At 34.3% G+C, this 21,149-nt stretch overlaps 1 protein-coding gene across 1 annotated transcript; it reads right to left on the reverse strand.

Annotated features, from left to right (window-relative positions):
* On the reverse strand, positions 1–19,825 carry LOC148310127 (putative ATP-dependent RNA helicase DHX34). The gene is made up of 19 exons (XM_088258992.1): positions 18,920–19,825; positions 18,212–18,330; positions 17,434–17,600; positions 16,618–16,824; positions 15,644–15,776; positions 13,792–13,940; positions 12,430–12,537; positions 11,633–11,738; positions 11,349–11,554; positions 9,796–9,990; positions 8,494–8,718; positions 8,024–8,121; positions 7,067–7,235; positions 6,004–6,120; positions 4,982–5,160; positions 3,806–3,916; positions 3,604–3,725; positions 2,741–3,035; positions 1–1,299 (listed from the first exon to the last, which is right to left on the reverse strand). The coding sequence occupies exons 1-19, from the start codon at positions 19,564–19,566 to the stop codon at positions 1,005–1,007; spliced, it is 3,648 nt and encodes a 1,215-aa protein (XP_088115118.1). The 5' UTR covers positions 19,567–19,825; the 3' UTR covers positions 1–1,004.
* Between the last annotated feature and the right edge of the window lie 1,324 nt (positions 19,826–21,149).

The following is a 21,149-nucleotide window of genomic DNA, read 5'->3' on the forward strand; positions in this document are numbered from 1 at the left end:
TTTTTTTTTCTTTTTTGTTACTACGTAATTACTGTTTTTTTTCTCTGTAATTAAATTAAATCATAAATGAATATTGAATAACTCTTCTACAAATAAATTAGTCGTTTGATATTTTGTAAAATCTATAATAATTCATCAGTATAATTTATTATGAACTTTTTCTATCATATTTCTATTGACTGATTATACAATGGGATCACGAGCTTTTGTCAATAAAATTATAACTTAATTGATTACAGAATGGAGCGGTTTATATTATAATATATCATTATTTTTTATTTACACTATTTGTACATTATACTCTTCACAAACCTTGGCACTCAAGTGTATCTATTTATATGTGTATTGATCCACCGATTGCTGTAAATGAATAAAAAATATATTCAAAAATTATTTATTATTTTTTTCTTCACTTTTTTTGTACTAATATAGGGTGGCGAATTTTATTGGATACCTGAAAGGTAAGATTTGCATATGCATAAAATTATGCATATATTATATGTACATGCAACGGCTAAAAGTATAAACAGTAAAGATGATTCTGAATTTAATTATAAAAAATAAAACACTTGCATTATGACCACTTTTCAGCTTATTAATGCAAACATGACTAGTTTTGAGAACTACAGTATGTACAGATGATCGACAGGTGAAAATACAAACCTGTTGGTGAGAACATCTGTAGTTCTCGAAACTAGTCGTGTTTACTGAATAAACTCAAAAGTGATTTTATGAAAATATTTATTTTTATATTGAAATCATCACGTTATTCCAATGCTTATGTCAAATCAATAAATTGATAACTTATTGCGCTATTTTCTTAAAATTACTATCTATCCTTAGAACCCTAAATGTCTTATCATATCATTCGTTACTTTTTGGGATCCTTTTCCTCTCCTCAACTACTTACCTGATCTTATTCACCACGATCCGGTAACTGAAAAAGTACCCATTAATACATTTATAGTTAAAACCCCAATAATGCACAGCTTATATAATGAACACTACGATGCACAACTCTTTCTATGGCGCAATATTTCAATAGGAGTGAGCATCATTTTGGAGTGACATTTATCACACTCGTATTTCTGAGCATTTGGCTTATTTGAGGTGAGAATGGTTTCTTCCGGAACAGATTGCGAGTTGGATTTGTTTTGGCTGCTCTGAGAACAAGTGAACTTTGTGTGCTGAAGTTTTTCCAGGGGTGACAGGCACACCGTGATCCCGCAACCCTCGCAAGTCCAGGGAGTTTGCAGGATTTCTTCATACAAGCCGTGACTCCATTCTGTTTCTTGCAAACTGGAAATTAGTAAAAACATTTATTATACTTATTGAACTTAATATAAATCAATGCGTACACAAAACAATAAAAAAATTTAATTAAAAATATCGAGACAGATTTCTACTGATGAAAAATTTAACAGAGTACAACTCATAGCAGTCAAACAACTATACGCTAAAACAATCCTTACACCATTTTGAGTGTGTCAAATACTTGTTCATAAATCTGGATTATCTCCAATTATAGGAGTTATTTATAGGTCGTAAGCCCCGTAAATGCCCAGACTTCCATATTCTTCTTCATCTTTAATGAGATGTCAAAAAATAATATAAAACAATCCTTTAGGTGGGGATTGACCAGAGTCATTTCATCGTAATGTGTTACGTTACGATGCGAGCATTCGTATAGTCAGTACAGCGAGCTGAGCTGCTCGCTCCGAGTGCTCCGAGCGCTCGTTCCGAGTGCTCCATTCGAAGTCGGATGCTCGCCGCAAATGTTACGTTACGACGAAATGCTCCGGTCAGTCTTCACCTTTACACATGCATTTAAAAATTACTCACACAAATCACAATAAAACATATTCCAGCTAAACATCAAACAAATCACCAATGATACACCATATGAAAACATTAGCAGTTTGAGCGTATGTGTTAATGATACTAGAACACATCGCTCACTCCTTTCAAGAACGTCATAAATCAAAAAACATGATTTTTCAGGAGAACGTTTTTAAAGTTTAAAAATATAACACAATGTATTAAAAATAAATATCAAGCCACTTATTGAATTTTTTACTGTGCAACAGATCTTTTTAGGTAAAACCTGAAGATTTTTTCTGAATTTGAAAAATATTTAGTTTAAGTAAAAAAATAATTATACAACACCTTTTCTTAAAAATGCAAAAGCAACATTTTCTGCCCTGTAGCGGGTAAATATTAAGTTAAAAATATGCCTCTTTTGCTGGGATATAGTTCATTTTCTGGGCATTCCGAAAACATGCACAACTGAATATTTACGAATTTTGATTTATGACGTTCTTGAAAGGAGTGAGCGACATGTGCATTTTGTTAATTTTGATGTATGGATTAAATGCAGAAACACATAAAAATCAAACACATACCACATTTGGTCAAAGGAACTTTGAAATATTTCACAATGAAGCTTTAAATCAAATAATGAAACTATATAAAAAACGTATTAGCCATTTCAATCTTTTTTCTTCTTCTCAATATATATCTCCCAAAAGATGAAGTTTTCTTTTGTAAATAAAGACAAAACAAATTATTGCAAAAATGCCAGTAAAACTGAAAGACAGTCAATAACTCATTGATCTAAAGAATACATTCAACTACCTCATAAAATAATACGTTAAAATCAGTTCGAGCTATATCTTTACCAATGTTTCAAATTTGCGAATCCTTTGTGTGTTTATTTAAACAATATAAAATAAATGTTTACCTTCCAAAAACCACATGATCCGTTATCCATATTCCTCCTTTCTTATCATGTGGATGGCAGACGAACTCTTCATTGAAGGGGTTAGGATTCAAGTCAGGAAACATTGTTCCTTCTTCCGCGCCATTGAAGATGTTCTTCATATCCGCCGGAAGCAATCTCTTGATGGTGTAGCAGATCTCTGTAGCCATGTAAGCACTAAGGCCAGTTGATAGCTCATATTGTAACTGCTGATTGGATCTCTTTTCCGGTTTTGGCTTATCCTTCTCCAAGCTGCTCTCGACGCTCATATCAACAGCTGAAAGAATCCAACTCTTATAAAATATTTAAAGAAAATAAATGTAGATGTGATACTGAGTAGACCATGTTTAATTTATTTTAAACCTTGAGGTGAAGTGGGCAGACCACTAAGGTTTATATATAGCATATACATTTTATAACATACAATGAAAAAATTATGTTAGACGTAAATGTATATGTATGTTTTAAGTGCCCAACTCTGTAGTGTAATGGTTAGCTTATTTAGCTACCATGCTGGAGGGCTCGGATTTGATTTTCAGGGGGGATTAAAATAATATTATTGATTTTTCACTCTAATATTCATACAATATTATTGTGGACTGGTGGTACCTTAAGTGCAGGATTGATCACCTTGCCTTCATATAAGTAGCAATGAAGGTATCACTGTGTCATTATGATACAGTGCCCTATGCACCACTGGGTTGCAGATAAGGGTTAGAAGAAGAAGGAGATATAAAGATAAAATAATAAGGGTGCAAGTTATTGAGGTCTTAGTGAAGTGGAGTCTGAGGATGAAGATGGTTGGGATTAGGGTTGTTTAAGAGCAAAGAGGAATAATGGCATACCTTCTAATCTGTCATTGATCAAATAATCCCACTGTTTTCTCAATTGTGTCGCTTTCAAAAGAAGGTTGAATCCAGCTTCTGGTGTAGGGAACTCCAGCTGCAGCCACGCGTCACAAACCAATCTGGAAGAAATCGCGCAGCTTATATACGGGCCGATTTGCGGTAATGTGCGGTAATTACCCCTTTCTGATCATTAACTCACCTCGAAAATGAGAGATTTGTGTCGATGCAGTGAGCAAACAACAGCAATGTTTGTGCGGCTGGCATCCTCATAGAATTCATCAAGTATGGTTTAGTCGTTTCAAGCAAAGATCTTAAATAAAGATATAAAAAACAAAATATATTTTATTTATTGTTTTGGCATTAACTTTGTGGTAAGACATGTTACAATGATTAAAGAAAACACTTAGTTTTTTACCAATTGAGTTTTATTATAGACTACATGTTTCAGAAGTTAAACTTCCATCATTCAGGTCTGTATAATAACTAAAATATAAAATATAAAATTGTTCTATAAATAAATTCTTCGCCATTGCTTTCCATTTTTCCTTTTTTTTCCCTTTGTTTTCAAATTCCGTCCCTTGACTAACCCCTTCCCCTTACTTTTCCCCTCTCCTTATTTATAGAACAATTTTATATTTTAGCTATTATACAGACCTGAATGATGGAAGTTTAACTTCTGAAACATGTAGTCTATAATAAAACTCAAGTGGTGAAAAACGAAGTGTTTTCTTTAATCATTGCAAAATATATTTGAATAGATTACATCGTGGGTAAAAAATCTAAATCCCTGTTTGAATAATCCCCGCTATTTAAAGCTTTTAGTCTGAATACAAAAACCAGCTAACTAAACTTAAACTTGAATTTACTTTTAAAGCTACACAAATATGACATTTCAAACTACTTAGCGTATTTTGCCAGTTTGTAGATCATTGAAAACTTTATAATAGGTACTGTATCATTAATATATCATTAAGATATCACGACAGTATCATGTCTGTTTAGGTAATTCACCAAGTATTAAATGATAATATGTGAGAATTAGCTATTAGTAATTGGATAATTAGGTGGGTGATAAATACAAAGTGTATCATGTCATTCCGTAATGTCTCAAAAAAAGCATATAAACGGAGGTTTTAAAATCATATAAGTGTTCAATCATTACATCTACTATCTCTCTCATGTTAATCAACCTTGGACTCCATTCTCTGTCCTCTGCCCGGCTACATCTCTGCTCTTCTCTGTCGCATCTTTGCTCGACCAATAGTGCAACTCTTTTGAATAAATCATCGAATCTTCTATCAAGTTCTAGTACTACCTGATAGTACACATTCTTTAAAGCTGTTAAAAATACTTCAAGAAAGTTGAAATAACTTACAGGTAACAAACGATTTGATGTTTAGAGCTGAGAGGCAATCTGGACTTATAGCTCGTATTGTCCATATCAATATCATTTTCTTCCAGCTGCAATACTTGCGGATGGCTACCAAAGTAACTCATCGGGTGTAGAGATACAAATGCCTTGTTCGAAGTGTGAAATAACTGTTCGGACACAGACTAGAAAAAAAAAATCATATATAAAAGTGGACACAGTTATACTGATTTATAATATTTGTTTACATTTTACTTCTCATCATTTCATGGTACATGCATTCAATTATATATTTAAAACATAAACAAAAATCTTACAAAGGTATATTCTGTGTGTGGGGATACAATATAATACAATGTACAATATAGTATGGAGCTAATTACAATAATTTTAAACCAGAAAAATATGATAAATAGTAATATAAAAAAGAAATATTAACCACTCCATAGAGTGTTTTCACTAGAGGGTTTTTTTTTCACAAAAAATACAACAAAAAATATCACTATATTATTTTTAAGTTTATGTAATTTACAAGTTAATTAGTTAAAAAAAAAACAAACAAACAATGCAAAAACAATAAAAAATGTAAAAAATAATAACCTGATATAAAAAGTCTAAGTATAATAATAAAAAAAAAAATCAAAAGATAAAAATTGGTAATTTTTTGAAGAATGGCAACCGGCAAGCTCAGTTCGGTTGTTTATCTTTTGTAACGCAATCAAAAAGTAAACGCGCGAGTAGTGCTCAAGTTGGCGCGATAAGACACATGCGCAGTCCGCGAACACTGCTTGTTCAAAAGCAATAAGTGGATAAAGAATAGATGTAAGAAACAAATAATGGAATATCAAAAATAAATACAAAAACATAAGTAAGAAAATCAAAGTAATAGTTGGATATCATCCTTACAAATTTCTTCTAAAAATTAATTCATACACAAGATTACTCATCAGATAAATGCCAATGATTCTATGAAGTGGTAAATCGATGAAATAATTGATGAATGATTGAGGTAAGTTTACAATGTTTACCTTGCAGTGGTTGAATTCATCCGCAACGGCTACCTGCGGGTAAAGGGCTCGACAGAGGATGAGCTTCAGGGTGGACATGTCTCTGTGACTGGTAGCACTGCTGCCAGATATCAAATCCTGAAATGGAATAAATAAATATATAAATAAATGCATAAGGAAGCTTGTGCACTGCCCGGAATTTCACCGTCCAGTTTTGAAAAATAAAAGCGACTACAACAGTTTAGCGTGATCGAATTTACACCCAACGTGTTTACGCACTGATCAAGAGCACCGATCCGAAGAAAGATGGACAAAAGTACAAGCCAATCCTAGCCAATCATTGTTTTAAAAAGCTAACTGAAGTACCGGACAGTAAAATTCCGTCCGTCGTAAACACCCAAAGGAAAAAATAAATACACCGAATGGTCGCTATGTTATGGGAGGGGTTGTCAATCATGGTTAGAATGGAATAAGTCATGCAGTGTAAAGTGATGACTTAAACCAGTCAATCACTGGTCATAAGCCTTGCAAATACCGAGACTTCTATATTTCCATCTCAATAGACCTCATCAATCAAGCTGAGGTATCAAACAAATCTTTATGTTTTAAAAATTTACAATAATGTGTTACTTGGCTGCCATGAATCGTGCAATTATGATGTAACCAATGACATGATTTATTTTGTTTCTTCCTATCTCCATTACATTTTTTTTTTTGTTTTCGTCGATTGTACTCTAATTGAACAATTACTTTAAGGATGCGATGACAAACTACTTCATTAACAGTTTATCAGGATGTGTTTGATATTTTTTTTCAAAAACAAAATGCTTTTAATGTAAACTTGCCTTGACTAATTATAGCATAGCGGTAAAAAAAGGATACTGGAATGAACATGTAAACAGAATGTCAGAAGACAGACTGCCACGTATCGCCTTTCAAGGTAACCCTGAAGGACGCAGACCCCCGCAGACCTTCAAAAAGATGGAAAGACAGCTGGGAGTCAACATCCCAAGAGCGACATGCAGAGGCACAAACAGATCCCTAGGATCTACAAAAAAAAGAAGGTAAAAAAAATGCATTTAACCTGAACTTTCTTCATGTCATTAGCCATCTGGAATTCTACATCCTTTATGTCGATACTTCCACTGTCTGCCGGGGGGACCCCTTCTACTCCATCTCCCTCTATCTCCCAGCTCTCCATCTTCAGTCTCTTTCGCTTCCTGCTCTCATCGGCCGCCTGACTTTTATGTTGTCTACAAAAAAATAACAATACCGATTACTAATACCGATACAAATAACAATAACCATTCCGTATCTAAATCCAAATGTGTTTATCTTGATAATTATATGAAGGCCAAGTCTATGCTAGTCTATTAGGGGGAAAGATGAAAAGGGAGCTATGTAGAGCACTTAAAAAAGTCAGGTATTGTGAAGTATGAAGATCTGAAAAACCTGACATTATTTTAGATCTATTTTAGATAAATTTAATACATATTATTATACATGATGGTATTTAAAGTAATGAAAACGTGAAACCAATATTATAGATTACAAGTCAGTGTTTAAAAATGCATGGAACTGTATTTTACGGACTATAAGATGCAAATTTTGTATGCAATTTCTTCAAAAAATTGTCTCCAACAAAAAACGGTCCCAAAATTCCGTGGCAACAACATTTTGGCTTCATTTCAATACAAAATGAAACAAATTAATGAGAGCTTTCTCTGCATTTCGCATTATATTCATGTGAATTTATTAAAAAAAACTATTTTGATTTTTTGGGGTAAACAGAATGAATGCTTACAAATTAAGGTGTATCTTATAGTCCGTAAAATATGGTATTATAAAAATCACAATTAATTTGAAACAAGGTGGTTGAGATAATGGTATCATTTCCAAGAATGCAAAAAGTCTCGGGATATTTGAAGGCAGGATCAGGTTAGGTTAGGTTAAGGTGTTGAATGGTTAGGTTAGGTTGTTGCAGACTGGTGAGGTTAAGTTGCCTGGCAGATCCTTAGTACTTCCGAACAAAGTGACTTACCTTCTCATATCTTTGAGATGTTTGAGTTGGCCATGCCTTAGCGCCCGCTCAGCAGATGACATGCTTTGTGTTTCTTTCATTGCCAATAACCCACAATCCTGGAAAAATATCAGATGTAATAGATTTTTAATAAAAGATTTAGAAATATAAGAAAAAGTAAGCGATTATTACGAGATAAGTAGTCTTTGTTGTGTAATATCAACTTGTTAACCGGGCGGTCCGCTGTCCAATTACGCAACTTGTAATGGGCGCGAATACTGATTCACTCCGTGTCTTAAATTCATGTCGAGACATGTATGGATGATTAATATTTTTGTTGTTGGAAAAATATACGTCCCGCCCGTTCCAGGGCACAACATATATTTCAAGGACGAATTCATTTATCCTACCCGTACCCGATATTGTTTACGTTTGACATATTTATGCGTCCCGCCCGGTTAACAGGTTAATGCTTGATGGATTAAACTTACCTGTAGTAAGTCTTTGAACTGGCTCCTCAGTTTAGTGATTTCATAAAATCTCTGTTCTTCTAGCCCTCTTTTCTTACACCAGTGTTTGGAATTGGTGGCGTGATGGTCACTGCTCTGATCGCGTCTGCTGTAGGAGCCTTCTTGCTTTATCTGCAGCCAGGCCGCGTATGTGTTTAACAGAGTTAAGGGGTCACCGTGGTCCGAATCCAAGGGTTTCCTAGCCGTCTGGAAATGAGCGCAGATATTAATTTCAAATTGAATTATTCAAATGAAAGGTTAATATATCAACACTCTCCTTATCAAATGTAAACTGACCTGATTATGGGAAGGTTATTTTGAAACCGGTAGTCATGAAGTAGTGTTTTTAAGTTGTATTACACAAAGTGACTGATGAATGATAATTACACAGAGTGTAATATTACTATACCACAAAGTTAACAATGCTATTAAAATACAAAATATTATTTATTTTACTGAAAAGGGTGTATGGTCTTTGACAATTTCGGTTTTCATGATTGGGTAGTATTGAAATTTAGCTTCAAGCTGCTATCGAAGATACACTGTCAATTTGTCATGTTATAGAAGTCACTCTTTTTCTAGATCTATTTTTGTAACCTATGTACAATTAAAATTAGTTTGTCTGCCTCCATAGTGTAGCGGTTAGCACGTTAGGCGACTAGGCTGGATGTCCCAGGTTAGATTCCCAGGAAGGATAAAATAAATATGTTTTGTTTATTCATTGCAATATTCATTTAACACAATCTTGGAAAACATCATCGAAATTGATCCTTCCTCTTTAAAATTAATATCCCAATTCATCACCAAATAAAGCAATAGTTGAAGATGTTAATACGTGCAATAAATTTTTAATCAAATCTATGGCCCCTACATAAAGTACTCTATCTGCAAATCTGTTATTTTACAGGAGAGAGCTTAGAAGATTTTTTCAACATATATTTTTTTTATTAATTAAAGGTTTTATCTGAAATTCTAAACTAGTATTATACATTCAAAAACATGATAAAATAACGCATTAAATCGTTTTAAAACTTCATGCTTTGTTAAAATTAAGTAGTCAGCGTTTTAGGAGTTCAGTTCATTTCAAAAATTCGATGTAGATAGCGTCTTATACGCCTGAAAACTAGGCGTAATTTATTTCATATATATTTTTTTGTTTATTTATATTTGTAGATAACGATCCGCTGATAACGTACACCAAATATCTCAAAATTGACAAAAATGTAGTAAGAGCACTTTATGTAGGGTACGTCGAAATAGTGCCAGTTAAAATGAGTAACAAACCTCGCAGTCTATATCTCGGTGTGCCCTGTTGGTGTAAGGGGACTGCACAGAGAGTGCTGCGGCAAGAGAGAGAACGGCCTCGGACTGCAGCAGCACGGATCCCAGGATCAGCATCTTCCCCAGGACTATCTCCACTGGCAAGCGGGACAGGGCCTTCCCCAAGGGGGTCAGACGCTCGTCCGAAGAGAGCGCATACTGAAAAAGGACCATTGAACTTAATTAATACTTTGACTGTCATCTTCTCTGGTCTCAATCCTGTGGATCGGCAACAACTGACATCTCCTTCGCCAATCTGGTCTATTTTCCGAAACCCTCTTTGAGCAGCCCATGTCTTCGTATAAGTTTTTTTTTATTTGTATACATTTATTTAAATCACAATTTTTGCATATTTAGAACAATTTTTTTTGCAGAGACCCACCAAGCCATCTTGAGTGTCTTGTCGGTGGAGCTCTTTTTTAATACATTTTTTATTGTTTTTAACGATTTTAACCTAATATACACACAAAAAAGAGAGAAAAAAATAATGTAAGCATTTTACAATTTTCATAAAATTAACTCTTGATCATTTACCCATTCCTTTATTTTGCCTTTGCTCCATATTTAATTTTGATCTCTAACGTCCGTCGGCAAAAAATTAAAAATGTTTGGAACGATATATTGCAGTGTTCGACTCCCATATTTATAGTTAATTCTTGCTTAGGTACTCGCGGCGTATTCGCTATAACTGTAAGACATGGAAAAATGGAAGTATACAGAAGAGGCCTATATCCATCAGTGGAGGACAGAAGGCTAAAGAAAAAGAAGAAGATATGGAAGTTTTTAGGCGAGTGGTTTCACAAGATATGCTATTAGCATCACTGAAAAACCACAGCGCAGTTCAGCAGCCCACTCATAGCTTGGTAAGTTAAATGGGTTAATCACTTCAACAAAAAAGACACTGGTACTTTTTGTATTTGTTCATAAATAATCTTCATAAATTACTTAGATTTGCATGTTACTTTATAACCAGACATGCCGACAAAGGGCCATAAACTCCCTGACTTTATAATAAACGTCTTTACTCCATGGCATACAAACCAGGGATATTGTAATGAATATAAACCGGTGGACACGAAACCCATCACACTTACCTGTTACCATAACCCCTGAATGCTTCCATGAATAAAATAATTTTAATGGTTATGAAAAATATTCTTGAAGCGGAGGGCTGATCACCTTTCCTTCATGTGTTAATGATCAAGATAACACTGCGTTTATATGATGCAGTGCCCTATGCACCATTAGGGTGCGGATAAGGGTTTGAATGAATGAAATGAAAAATAAGGGTGATTAACTTGTTTTATAATAAAATAAAGAAATATTAACCTTCTTTCTACATATAAACATAAAAAAATTAAATCTTTCAATTGTACCTTCAAAGACACCCGACCCCAAAATAACCGTTATGCGGCCGAGGGTCAGGTAACAATTAGTATGTGAAGTTTAATTAATTAGAGCTTGTAATTTTTAGCAAGTGTGATGGTTTTCGTGTCCACCGGTGTATGAAAACGTACATGTTGTTTTAATTCTAGTAATGAATTCTCGACACTGTCTTCTTGCGGAGCATCCAGAAATGGAAACTTCCGCACATCATTCAGTCCGAGGGAGACCATGAGAAGAAGAAGACTATCCAGTGGGACTCGTAGTAGTTCCGGAGTGCTGAACGCTTCAAGAGCGGAATACTCTTTCTCCGAGTAAATCCGATAGCAAACTCCAGGGCCTGAAACAGAATATGATGATAAATATTATACTATCTAGTACGTAGATTAGATTTTTTAAGACAGAAGTTTATTTAAACCTGTTCTTCCTGCACGACCTTTGCGTTGTTCTGCGCTTGATTTAGAAATCCAGAATTCTTTCAACTTTTGCATTTTACATGATGGATCATAACTCATTTCTTTGACCTGAAAGAAAATGATGAAAAATGAATGCAGTGTTCTATCATAACAGCCGTGAATTGAGAGAAGTCATATATGGCCTTTTTGTACTACGGTTTTACTATTTTTTACTATTTTCTTATTTCAGAAGCATAATGAGACATGATTATGACATTATCTCCATGTACCACTTATTAAAATGAAGAAATTAGGAACAGAACCAGAACAGCGGATATCATGGATCGCGTAGCAAGACTCAAGTGGCAATGGGCAGGACATGTTGCAAGACAAAGCTCCACTAGATGGACACATGAAATTTAAGATGGAGACCTTGGGAGAATAAAAGAGGAAGACGCTAAAAACCATGGTCCGATGACATAGCCGGTGTGGGGGGTAAAAACTGGTTGCAAGCAGCAGCAGACCGAAAAAATGGAAGGATAAGGAAGAGGCCTATATCCAGCAGTAGAGGACGGAAGGCTAAAGAAGAAGAAAGACCACTCATTTGTACTACAAATCATGGAGATTACTGCTATCAATGTGAATATTATCTTTTGAAATAAAAGTGCCAGGTTGTGGTCCTTGAGTTACTCTACCAGTATTTGATGCCTACTTTAAATAACAAGCCGCTTGGGCTCATTAAAATATGAAATAGAAATATTTGTGTATATAATAAAACTATTTGTATGTATATATCAATTAGAGAAAAAGGATTTTTTACCTTGCCAGAATCCACTACAAATCTTATTCCATCAATAGTGACAGATGTTTCGGCAATATTAGTGGAGACGATACATTTCCTGACACCATCTGGCGGGTAGTCAAATACCTGAATAGCAAACATAACATAGATAATAACATGTTGGTGGTACGAGTGACGCACTATTAAAGTGTTAATGGTCCACAGAAATCTGTTATGAAAATTATATCCAAAGTTCCGAAATAGACGTCCACAGAAGAAATATTCAACAAATTAAAACTCAGTGTTATCTTGATCGTTTATACATGAAGGAAAGGTGATCAGCCCTCCGCTTCAGGTGCCAGTCCAGGGTAATACAGAATAAATATTGGAGTGAAAAAAAATCACTTATATTTAATTGACCCCCTTGGGAATCGAACCCGGGACCTCCAGAACGGTAGCCGAGCGTGCTGACCATTACACCACGGAGGCGGACAAAAACTACGGAGGCGGTTTTCTCTTGAGAACACCTTATAATCACAAGTACATGAAAACATTTATGGAACCACAAAAATGTAAAAACAAATTAAATAAATATCAAACTCGCTCAAAACAACTTTGAATATTATGTTATAAAGCTCTATAACCTACTCACACTATCCATAAAGCCATTGAAAAACGAAACTATTTATAAAACAGCTAATTTTAAAAAGATACGATGGATGAATGTGCGTAGAAATAAAATAGTGTGTCATTCAGCCACCATCTGTGACTGTATGACATTTTTTGGACAAAAAGTCACCACAGTGGTTCGCGATATTTTAAATTGAGATAATTTTTTTTTTCACAAATGCAGAAATTTCGATATCAATAAAAAACTGTAATGGTTGTTAATTAATAGTAATTACATATAAATTGTACCATTTATATATTTTCAAAGTTTAATTGAAAAAAATATTATCTGAATGGTTTGTTATTTATATTAAAAATGGTTCTCAAGAAAACAATCATTTAAAGAGAATAAATAAAATATCATAATTACACAGCACGGCGGAAATTTTACAACTGATTTGAAACCCCGTAATCGGGTTGAATGTGTCGAATACGAAAAAGATTATTATTTGTGGACAATATATGTAGTTGACTACTACTACCATCACGCCGTTTCCCCGCAGGGGTAGGAAGAAAGGATGGAACGCCACACTCTTCTGTCCTGACATACATGCCTCGCCTCCTTCACATCCATACATGCCCTCCGATTACGCAGACTTTTGACACTGCCACATTTTAAGTTCTGATTGATCTGATTGATCTGATCGTGCCAAGTCTTTTCGGTTGTCCACGTTCTGTTTTCCCGCTTTCTGCCTAGAATGTATGACCTATCTTCATATTAGATATTATCACCTTGTCTTGGTCGGCGATGGACATACTGCTGTGTAGAGGTAGAACTATCCAGCTGTGTGACTTCTCAGCATACTGTTTTGCGGCATCAACAACTGATGTGATTTCTTGCATTCCCGATAAGAATATCAATAGATCACCTTTTTCATCCTCTGTAAATCAATGTGAGTGAAGTTTTAGGACAAAAAAGGGTCATGTAAGCAAATGAAGACGAAAAAATGTGAAAAGCTGCCCGAAAGAGTCTTCTTTTATCTTGTAGCTTTGATATCTATGTGCAGAAACAAATGAAAAAAATTGAAATGCCTTCTTCACTGGCTTGAATTGAATTGATTGGACATATAGTCAAATAGCAATAATGGTTAAAAAACATTTTGAAGGTTGTAATACTCGTAACGATATTACGCGTCAAATTTAAATAATCATGTAGTCACATGATTCACTTCCGCTGGCCTACATAGAACAGCCCCCCCCCACGCCATTCCAGGAAGATCGGTCCAGCCGAGCGGACGTGCTTGTTGTGCTGGTTGTGGTTTTGTCACGAAACTACGTCTATAATCCGTTGAAGAAGTTATTTTATGTATTTGATCTGAGCTCTAGTGTTCCTAGTTCAAGTGTGCGACTCTGTGATCCGAACCGAAGTTGACCTGTGGAAATGCAGTCGACATAGTCTCACAAAAACGTGCACGCGTGCGTTGTGTGTTTTAATTCCCGCCAACTAGTCTCTCAAACACGTCCACGCCGGCGTTGGGTGTTCTATTCCCGCCAACTTCATTGCCCTCGTGCCCTGTAATAACTTCCGATTCATTTCTCCAGCTTCGAAGTCTACAATACTCCATCTCCAGAGATCTTCCTCCAGCCACTTCCGAAGTCCAGATGACGTCATCGTTTTCGACCGTTGCAGTGTGTGACGTCATGTGACGCGCCATCTTGAGGATCGAGTTTGCCGCTCCGGTCGCCAGAGCTTGCTAGTGTGTGACGTCATGTGACAGCGCCATCTGGAGAATCGAGTTTGCCGCCCCGGTCGCCAGAGCTTGCTATACAGCGATTGACAGTTGACAGATCGACATTTTCGTGATGATCGGTAGATCCCTAGGTACTATTGTTCCACCATAGTTAATAGAAATTCAGACAACCAACAAACATTAATCAATCTAGTCTGGTACAGTGTCTCTAGAATTAATATGTAGTTTTAATTAGTATTTATAAATCTTTGTGATACTGTTAACATTTTGTCTACATAACCTCGAATAAACCCTGTGTAAAAATGTTTTAAGTGTTATCATTTGGTGACAGATACTATTCCCAAGTAAGTTTTTCAGATATGCAATTGAAGACTCATGCTGTTATACCCTGAGAACTAAAGACCAAATTGTTCAACCTCCCTGAGCCAGTCTAAGCTAGTTTAAAATAAAAATGTATTATTACAAGGTCTAGAAATGAATTAGTGAAAATATCAAATATATTGAAAGCTGTCCCACCGCATGCCCAGATCAGATCCAGAAGCATCTAGGCTTCCTGACAGATCTGCTCTTGCAAAATATATTTTTTTTTAACTAAGTTGCGAAATTTATTGAAAATGTGAAACAATATAAAATTGTATCCCTATTTTACTGTGAATTTACATTTAAAAGCTTTCAATATACCTGTCACTGCTAATCTAAATAAAAACAAGTTTGTAAATCCGTCACCAAATTTTCTTGAAGTACCCCGGTGCAGGCAGTGAAAGGGATTAGTATTAAGTTCAATTAGTCAGCTACATCCGACTCCGACCCGACGCTGGCCGGTACACAGACACCCACAACTCCGACCAGCACAGCAGACAGACACGGAATATCAAATATAGTATGTAACTTACTGGGATATTTGGTATCAATCAACTGCATGATTTGAAGGTACGGTTGAGGATCAAGACGCTCTGATTTGGTCCGCCGCCCTTCCACAAATATTGGACGGTAAATCAACTCGATAGGATAGAGTCTTCCGGGAACCTAAAATGGAATAACTTAATAAAAAAATGGTGAGCTAATAAATCGAGAATGAATAGATCTACTTCTTAAAAAAGAAGTTAAAGCCTGAATGTTAAGCTGTGAATCAGGATGAAAATGGTGCTGTTCGGAGAAGATCTTCTTTTCATAATTTGGGAGCATTATTTTTAATATCAATTATGTGATCACTATCAGTGCTCTCTTATAGATTCAAGACATTTATTCTAACAAAACGAATCATACATAAACTCTGGGTAATACAAAAAGCAATGGAGAGAAGGATGCTAAACATATCTCTTAAGGTGGAGACTGACCGGAGCATTTCATCGTAACGTAACACGTTACGATGCAAGCATTCAGGCAGTCAGTACACCGAGCCGAGCGCTCCATCCATAGTTTCGGATGCTCGCTGATGCTCCCCGCGAGCGATGTTACTACGTTATGTTACAATGAAATGCTCCGGTCAGTCTCCACCTTTAGGGATCAAGAAACAAATGTTTGGATAAAGGAAAGAAAACAGGTAACAACAGATGTGGCTCAAAGAATGACGGAATAAGTGTGAAACTGGGCAGGTTATGTGGCACGTATGTCTGAGGATAGATGCACGAACCAGGTGCTTGACTGGAGGCCTAGAACGTAGAAGCGTGGGTAAGCCCCAGATAAGATGATCCGATGACATTAAGAAAGTGGCGGACCTGCACTAGAAAAAAGTCGCATCCAACAGAGAACTGTGGAAGTCCAAGAGGGAGGCCTTTGTTAAATACTGGACAAAAGAAGATGGCTAATTTCAGTAAATTAGTTAATTATGTGAAGAAATACCATTTTTATTCAAAGTTTTACGTACCTCAATGACGACAGCATTCTCATTTGAAAAATAATTGGAAAAAAGCTCAATGTTGATTGTAGCAGACATGAGCACTAGCTTTAAATCCTTCCTCGACTGTATAAGGCACTTGAGTATTCCGAGCAGAAAGTCTCCATGCAAGTGACGCTCGTGAATTTCGTCCAGAATTATTACATCGTAATTTGAGAGGGCTGATTCTGACGCTACCTGAAGGGGATGATAATGCGATGAAACAAACTAGAGTGCTGATTCATAATACTAAAAGTCTTGCCATGCTTGATGGTTGTAAAGTGGATACATCTATTAAGTATGTGTATATGATAGATAGATCGACGTGAGACAATTACAAGGTGACCAATTTTTTATGAAATTTTTGATCAGTATAATATTATAAAAGAATAAAACTTAATATGTTATCTTACTTTTATTTTTTTTTAATTAGACCAGACTCATGATGACATAACATAAAAATGGAAAAGCTATTTAGTTATTGTTTTAAGAAAATATCCATAACTATAAAACTAGAAATATGAATAAAAGATAAAATTGATAAATTGTTTAATGTATAAAAGAATAAAAATATTTTATTAGATTTCAGAAAGTATAAAGAATGAAAGGAGATAAAATAGATGAACTGAGTGTTTTTATAGGATAAAAAAGTAAACATTAGTAGTTTTTCTTTATTTTTCATCATACACATATTTATAATTTCAAATTTACAATAATGTGTCCTCACAGGATTTTTTTTAAGGATTCGGACACCATGGAAATGTTTTAAATGTTTTGTTTTAGTATAAAACGTGTTTATTTTCTCACCTGCCTGAGAAGGAGGCCTTCGGTGATGAAACATATCTTAGTTCCCTGGTTCCTGTTGCGTTCAAACCTTATCTGGTATCCCACTTCCGTACCGGCTTGTGTCAAAGTTTCATAAGCCACTCGCTTAGCCAGAGATATGCAAGCGATCCTTCTTGGCTGTGTGCAAGCTGGAGATATTAATAAAATGAGAATATTTACATTACATATATTGTTGTGATTTTAGAAAAAATCCTTTCCTTGATGTTGAAAATAAGTTGAAAATATCATAAATAACTCAATATTTTTATGATAATACATATTTATAGAATAATTTAAGGGTTTTCAAAGATGCATAATAATGTTTTTTGTCAGTTCTAGGATGATACCTACATATCCTATAAAAATGACATAGATTCTTTTTTGTTATGAAAAAATAAGAGGGATAGTCAATGAAATTTACTTAGTTCTAAAAATGAGACAGGAAGTGATATCATAGAAAGAAAAAACATCAATGAAAAATAAAGGTCAGTTACATTTAGTTGTTAGCAATATTTAGATATTTATCTTAAATAAGACTCTTTCGCATATCATTTTGGAGTATTTGGATCCCAATAGTCGAATTTGAATCTACTAAATTCCAATTATTATATACAATAAAAATATACAATCATATTTTTTTAATACAATATCTCAGAGATAATAATGATGAAAGCTATGATACTTATAAAATAATTATATCCAAAAAAAAATCAAGCAAAAAGCAGTCATATCTTAGGTATACTTTTGAGTATAAACATACCTATGCTTATGAATCCAGCTTCGCTTAAATACTGCGGAACTTGAGTAGATTTACCACAGCCCGTATCCCCCGCTATAATTACAACCTGTTCTTGTTGCACAGCTTCTACAATTTGATTCCTAGATAACAGATAGTAAAATTATTGTAATTTATACATGGATAAATTTTAACATAATACATAAAAGCCAATATTATTAGTTCATATATTGAAGTACTTTGTCGATAAACAACTGGATTCATTTGAAAGTAATTCTTTTGAAAGTTAAATGATATTGTGAGAGTAATAAGATAAAAAAAATATTGACATGCTATTTCTTCTAACCCTTATGCATTCTAAGTGGTGTATAAGGCACAGCATCGGATTTATGTGGAGTTAACTCTATTGTTGATTATATGAATATCGCCCAGTGATCCTGTACTTCAGATTCTTGGATATATGAGTGGAATATGCTTGATGGGATGTAGATGATGTAATAATTCAGGATGGAAGACATTACTGCTATATGGGAAAGGAAATAAACAAGGAATCGTAGAAAAACGACAGTAATAGGAGAGGAAAAGGAGAATAGCAGCCATGGCTAGGGCACTCGGGGTTGTATACCCATATCCGTATGAGCTTGTGTTAGTTGTACACTGCTTATATGCATGAATACACAAAAAAACCTTAAATACAGAAAATAAATATTTTGAATAAATTTAAATATCTACCTGAATTCTGCAACAGGCAACTCTGATTGAAATTTTCTTAATGATTTGAGTTTTTGAAACTTTTCTTTATTTTTAAAGTCTAGATATAACATGACTACGTCGACAAACTGTTGCACAATACTTTTAGTTAATCGCTTCTTCTTTCTATCATATTCTCGATCGTAAGGAGATATTCTTGAATACAACTCTTCGATGTCAATTCTCAATTTAAAATTGATACAATGAACTTTGCTGTATTCTAACGGCATTCCATTTTCGTCACATTTAGCATTTTCAGATGCTTGTTCGTTTAATACAGTCTTTCCATTCTTTTTTAGCAATCCTTCGTACTTAATGACAAACTGCCAGAAATCATTGAGATCTTGTATAATTTGATCATTTCCAGTACCGGAAAATAGTAAGCGATTTAATTCAGATTTGAAATCAATGTAACTGAAATCGGAATCATTATAATTTTTCTCGTGCGATTCTGAAGTTCGATCTCTTTTCTCTATTTTTCCCCATTCAGAACTTGAATGTTTATATCGATTTCGACTTTTAGATCTACTGCGAGAACGAGATCTACGTCTACTTCGAGATTCTCTGTGGTTACTTCTGGATCGTCGACGTTTTCTGCTTTCATAATTAGATTTTGAATACCCTTCCATTTTATACACAATCAAGTATCCATTTATTTTCAAAATTATAACCTCACTTGTTTAAATTTAAATAATCATTGTCGCATTAAATTGTTACATTGAAGAGTATTCCCATTATAACTGTGAAAAACTTATACACAAGTTGAAAAATGAAAAATATTTATGAATTTATTGAAAAGTAAATTGAATTTTTATTTGAAAACAACGCACTCCTGTCATTTTGACGTTTATTAAAAGTCGGTAAAACAGAAAATTTCATGACCATAATATTTGTGTTAAATTTTGGAATGCTTACTGACATCTGTGTTTGAATAGAATAATAAAAGAGTAGATTAGTGTGGAATCGAATCAGCAAAAAAATTGTGATTCGATTCTAGAATATTCAATTTTTTAATGTTGTGCTATTCAAATACAGATGTCAGTAAGCGTACCGATTTGAGCACATTTTTCATATTTTTCAAAGGTAAGTTATTTTTATTTTATTGAAAAATGCAAATAATGTTTGACTAAAATTATATTCACCATGGTTAAAAATACCTTTTTTAAAAAATGGTACACTTTAAACAATTTATTTCAGCGATGAGTGTGTTTAAAACAGAGTATGTACTATTATTTCTCTTAAAGTAATTTGATGAACTTTTATAATTATTTTTGCTTAAAAATATATAAATGTATATTTTAATGATCGTCATTGTATTTGTGCACTAAATTTCACTATAAAATACTTCTAAGGTCTGTTTCACCATTAACTTTCAAAATGCGCATTTTGCGTACCTGAATTAAAAATAAAAATAATGGATGCAATTATTTCTTAGTGTCTAAGAAAGTAGAAAGAAAACGATGAAATTTATATTATCCACTGACACTTCGTGATGGAATTGCATTTTTAATTTATTATTAGATTAAAACCAATATTTTTAGCTTTTCCACTTTTTTATTTGACCAGCGACCGGGTTTCGTCGTTACCGACATCATCAGACTGGTCACCAGTCACCAGACCAGTCACCAGTCACCAGTCATCAGACCATCACCAGTCTGATGATGTCGGTAACGACGAAACCCGGTCGCTGGTCAAATAAAAAAGTGGAAAAGCTAAAAATATTGGTTTTAATCTAATAATAAATTAAAACGATGAAACGTCAAAACGAATACAGCTTGGGTTAACCTCGGGGTCAGGATTATTTCTATATTGAACACAGAATAGACATGTTAACAGAAAAAACGAAACAATGAAAGTTTTCATTAAAAATTGTGATAAGGATGACGAATGATTTTTAACTAGCTAGCTCAAACCTGAGGTGACGTGACGTCACTCATTTATGAACAATATTTAAGATTTTTAAAAAATAAATATAAAATATACGCAGTAGTCAAGATAAATAATTCCTAAAAAAAAGTCATTTTGCAAGTTAAGCGGGTAGGTTTTATACTAAAATATATGTTTCTATCAGGATTCTTCTAACCCTTATACGCATCAATCTTGCATAGGGCACTGCATCGCATAGAAGTGGGGTTATTTTGATCGTTAATTACAATCCGATCAGGGTGATATTGAATAAATATTAGAGTGAAAAATCACTCATGTTTACTTT

Source organism: Brachycentrus maculatus, unplaced genomic scaffold, assembly GCF_059751285.1.
Source record: "Brachycentrus maculatus isolate JH-2025_06_01 unplaced genomic scaffold, ASM5975128v1 h1tg000105l, whole genome shotgun sequence".
NCBI classification, from domain to species: Eukaryota; Metazoa; Arthropoda; class Insecta; order Trichoptera; family Brachycentridae; genus Brachycentrus; species Brachycentrus maculatus.

Coding starts and splice junctions, on each gene's coding strand:
- LOC148310127 (XM_088258992.1), bottom strand. CDS start 19,566: ATGGAAGGGTATTCAAAATCTAATTATGAAAGCAGAAAACGTCGACGA. Junction 17,601..18,211: donor AGCTGGATTCATAAGCATAG/GTATGTTTATAC, acceptor TAATATCTCCAG/CTTGCACACAGCCAAGAAGG. Junction 11,555..11,632: donor AGGTCGTGCAGGAAGAACAG/GTTTAAATAAAC, acceptor ATTCTGTTTCAG/GCCCTGGAGTTTGCTATCGG.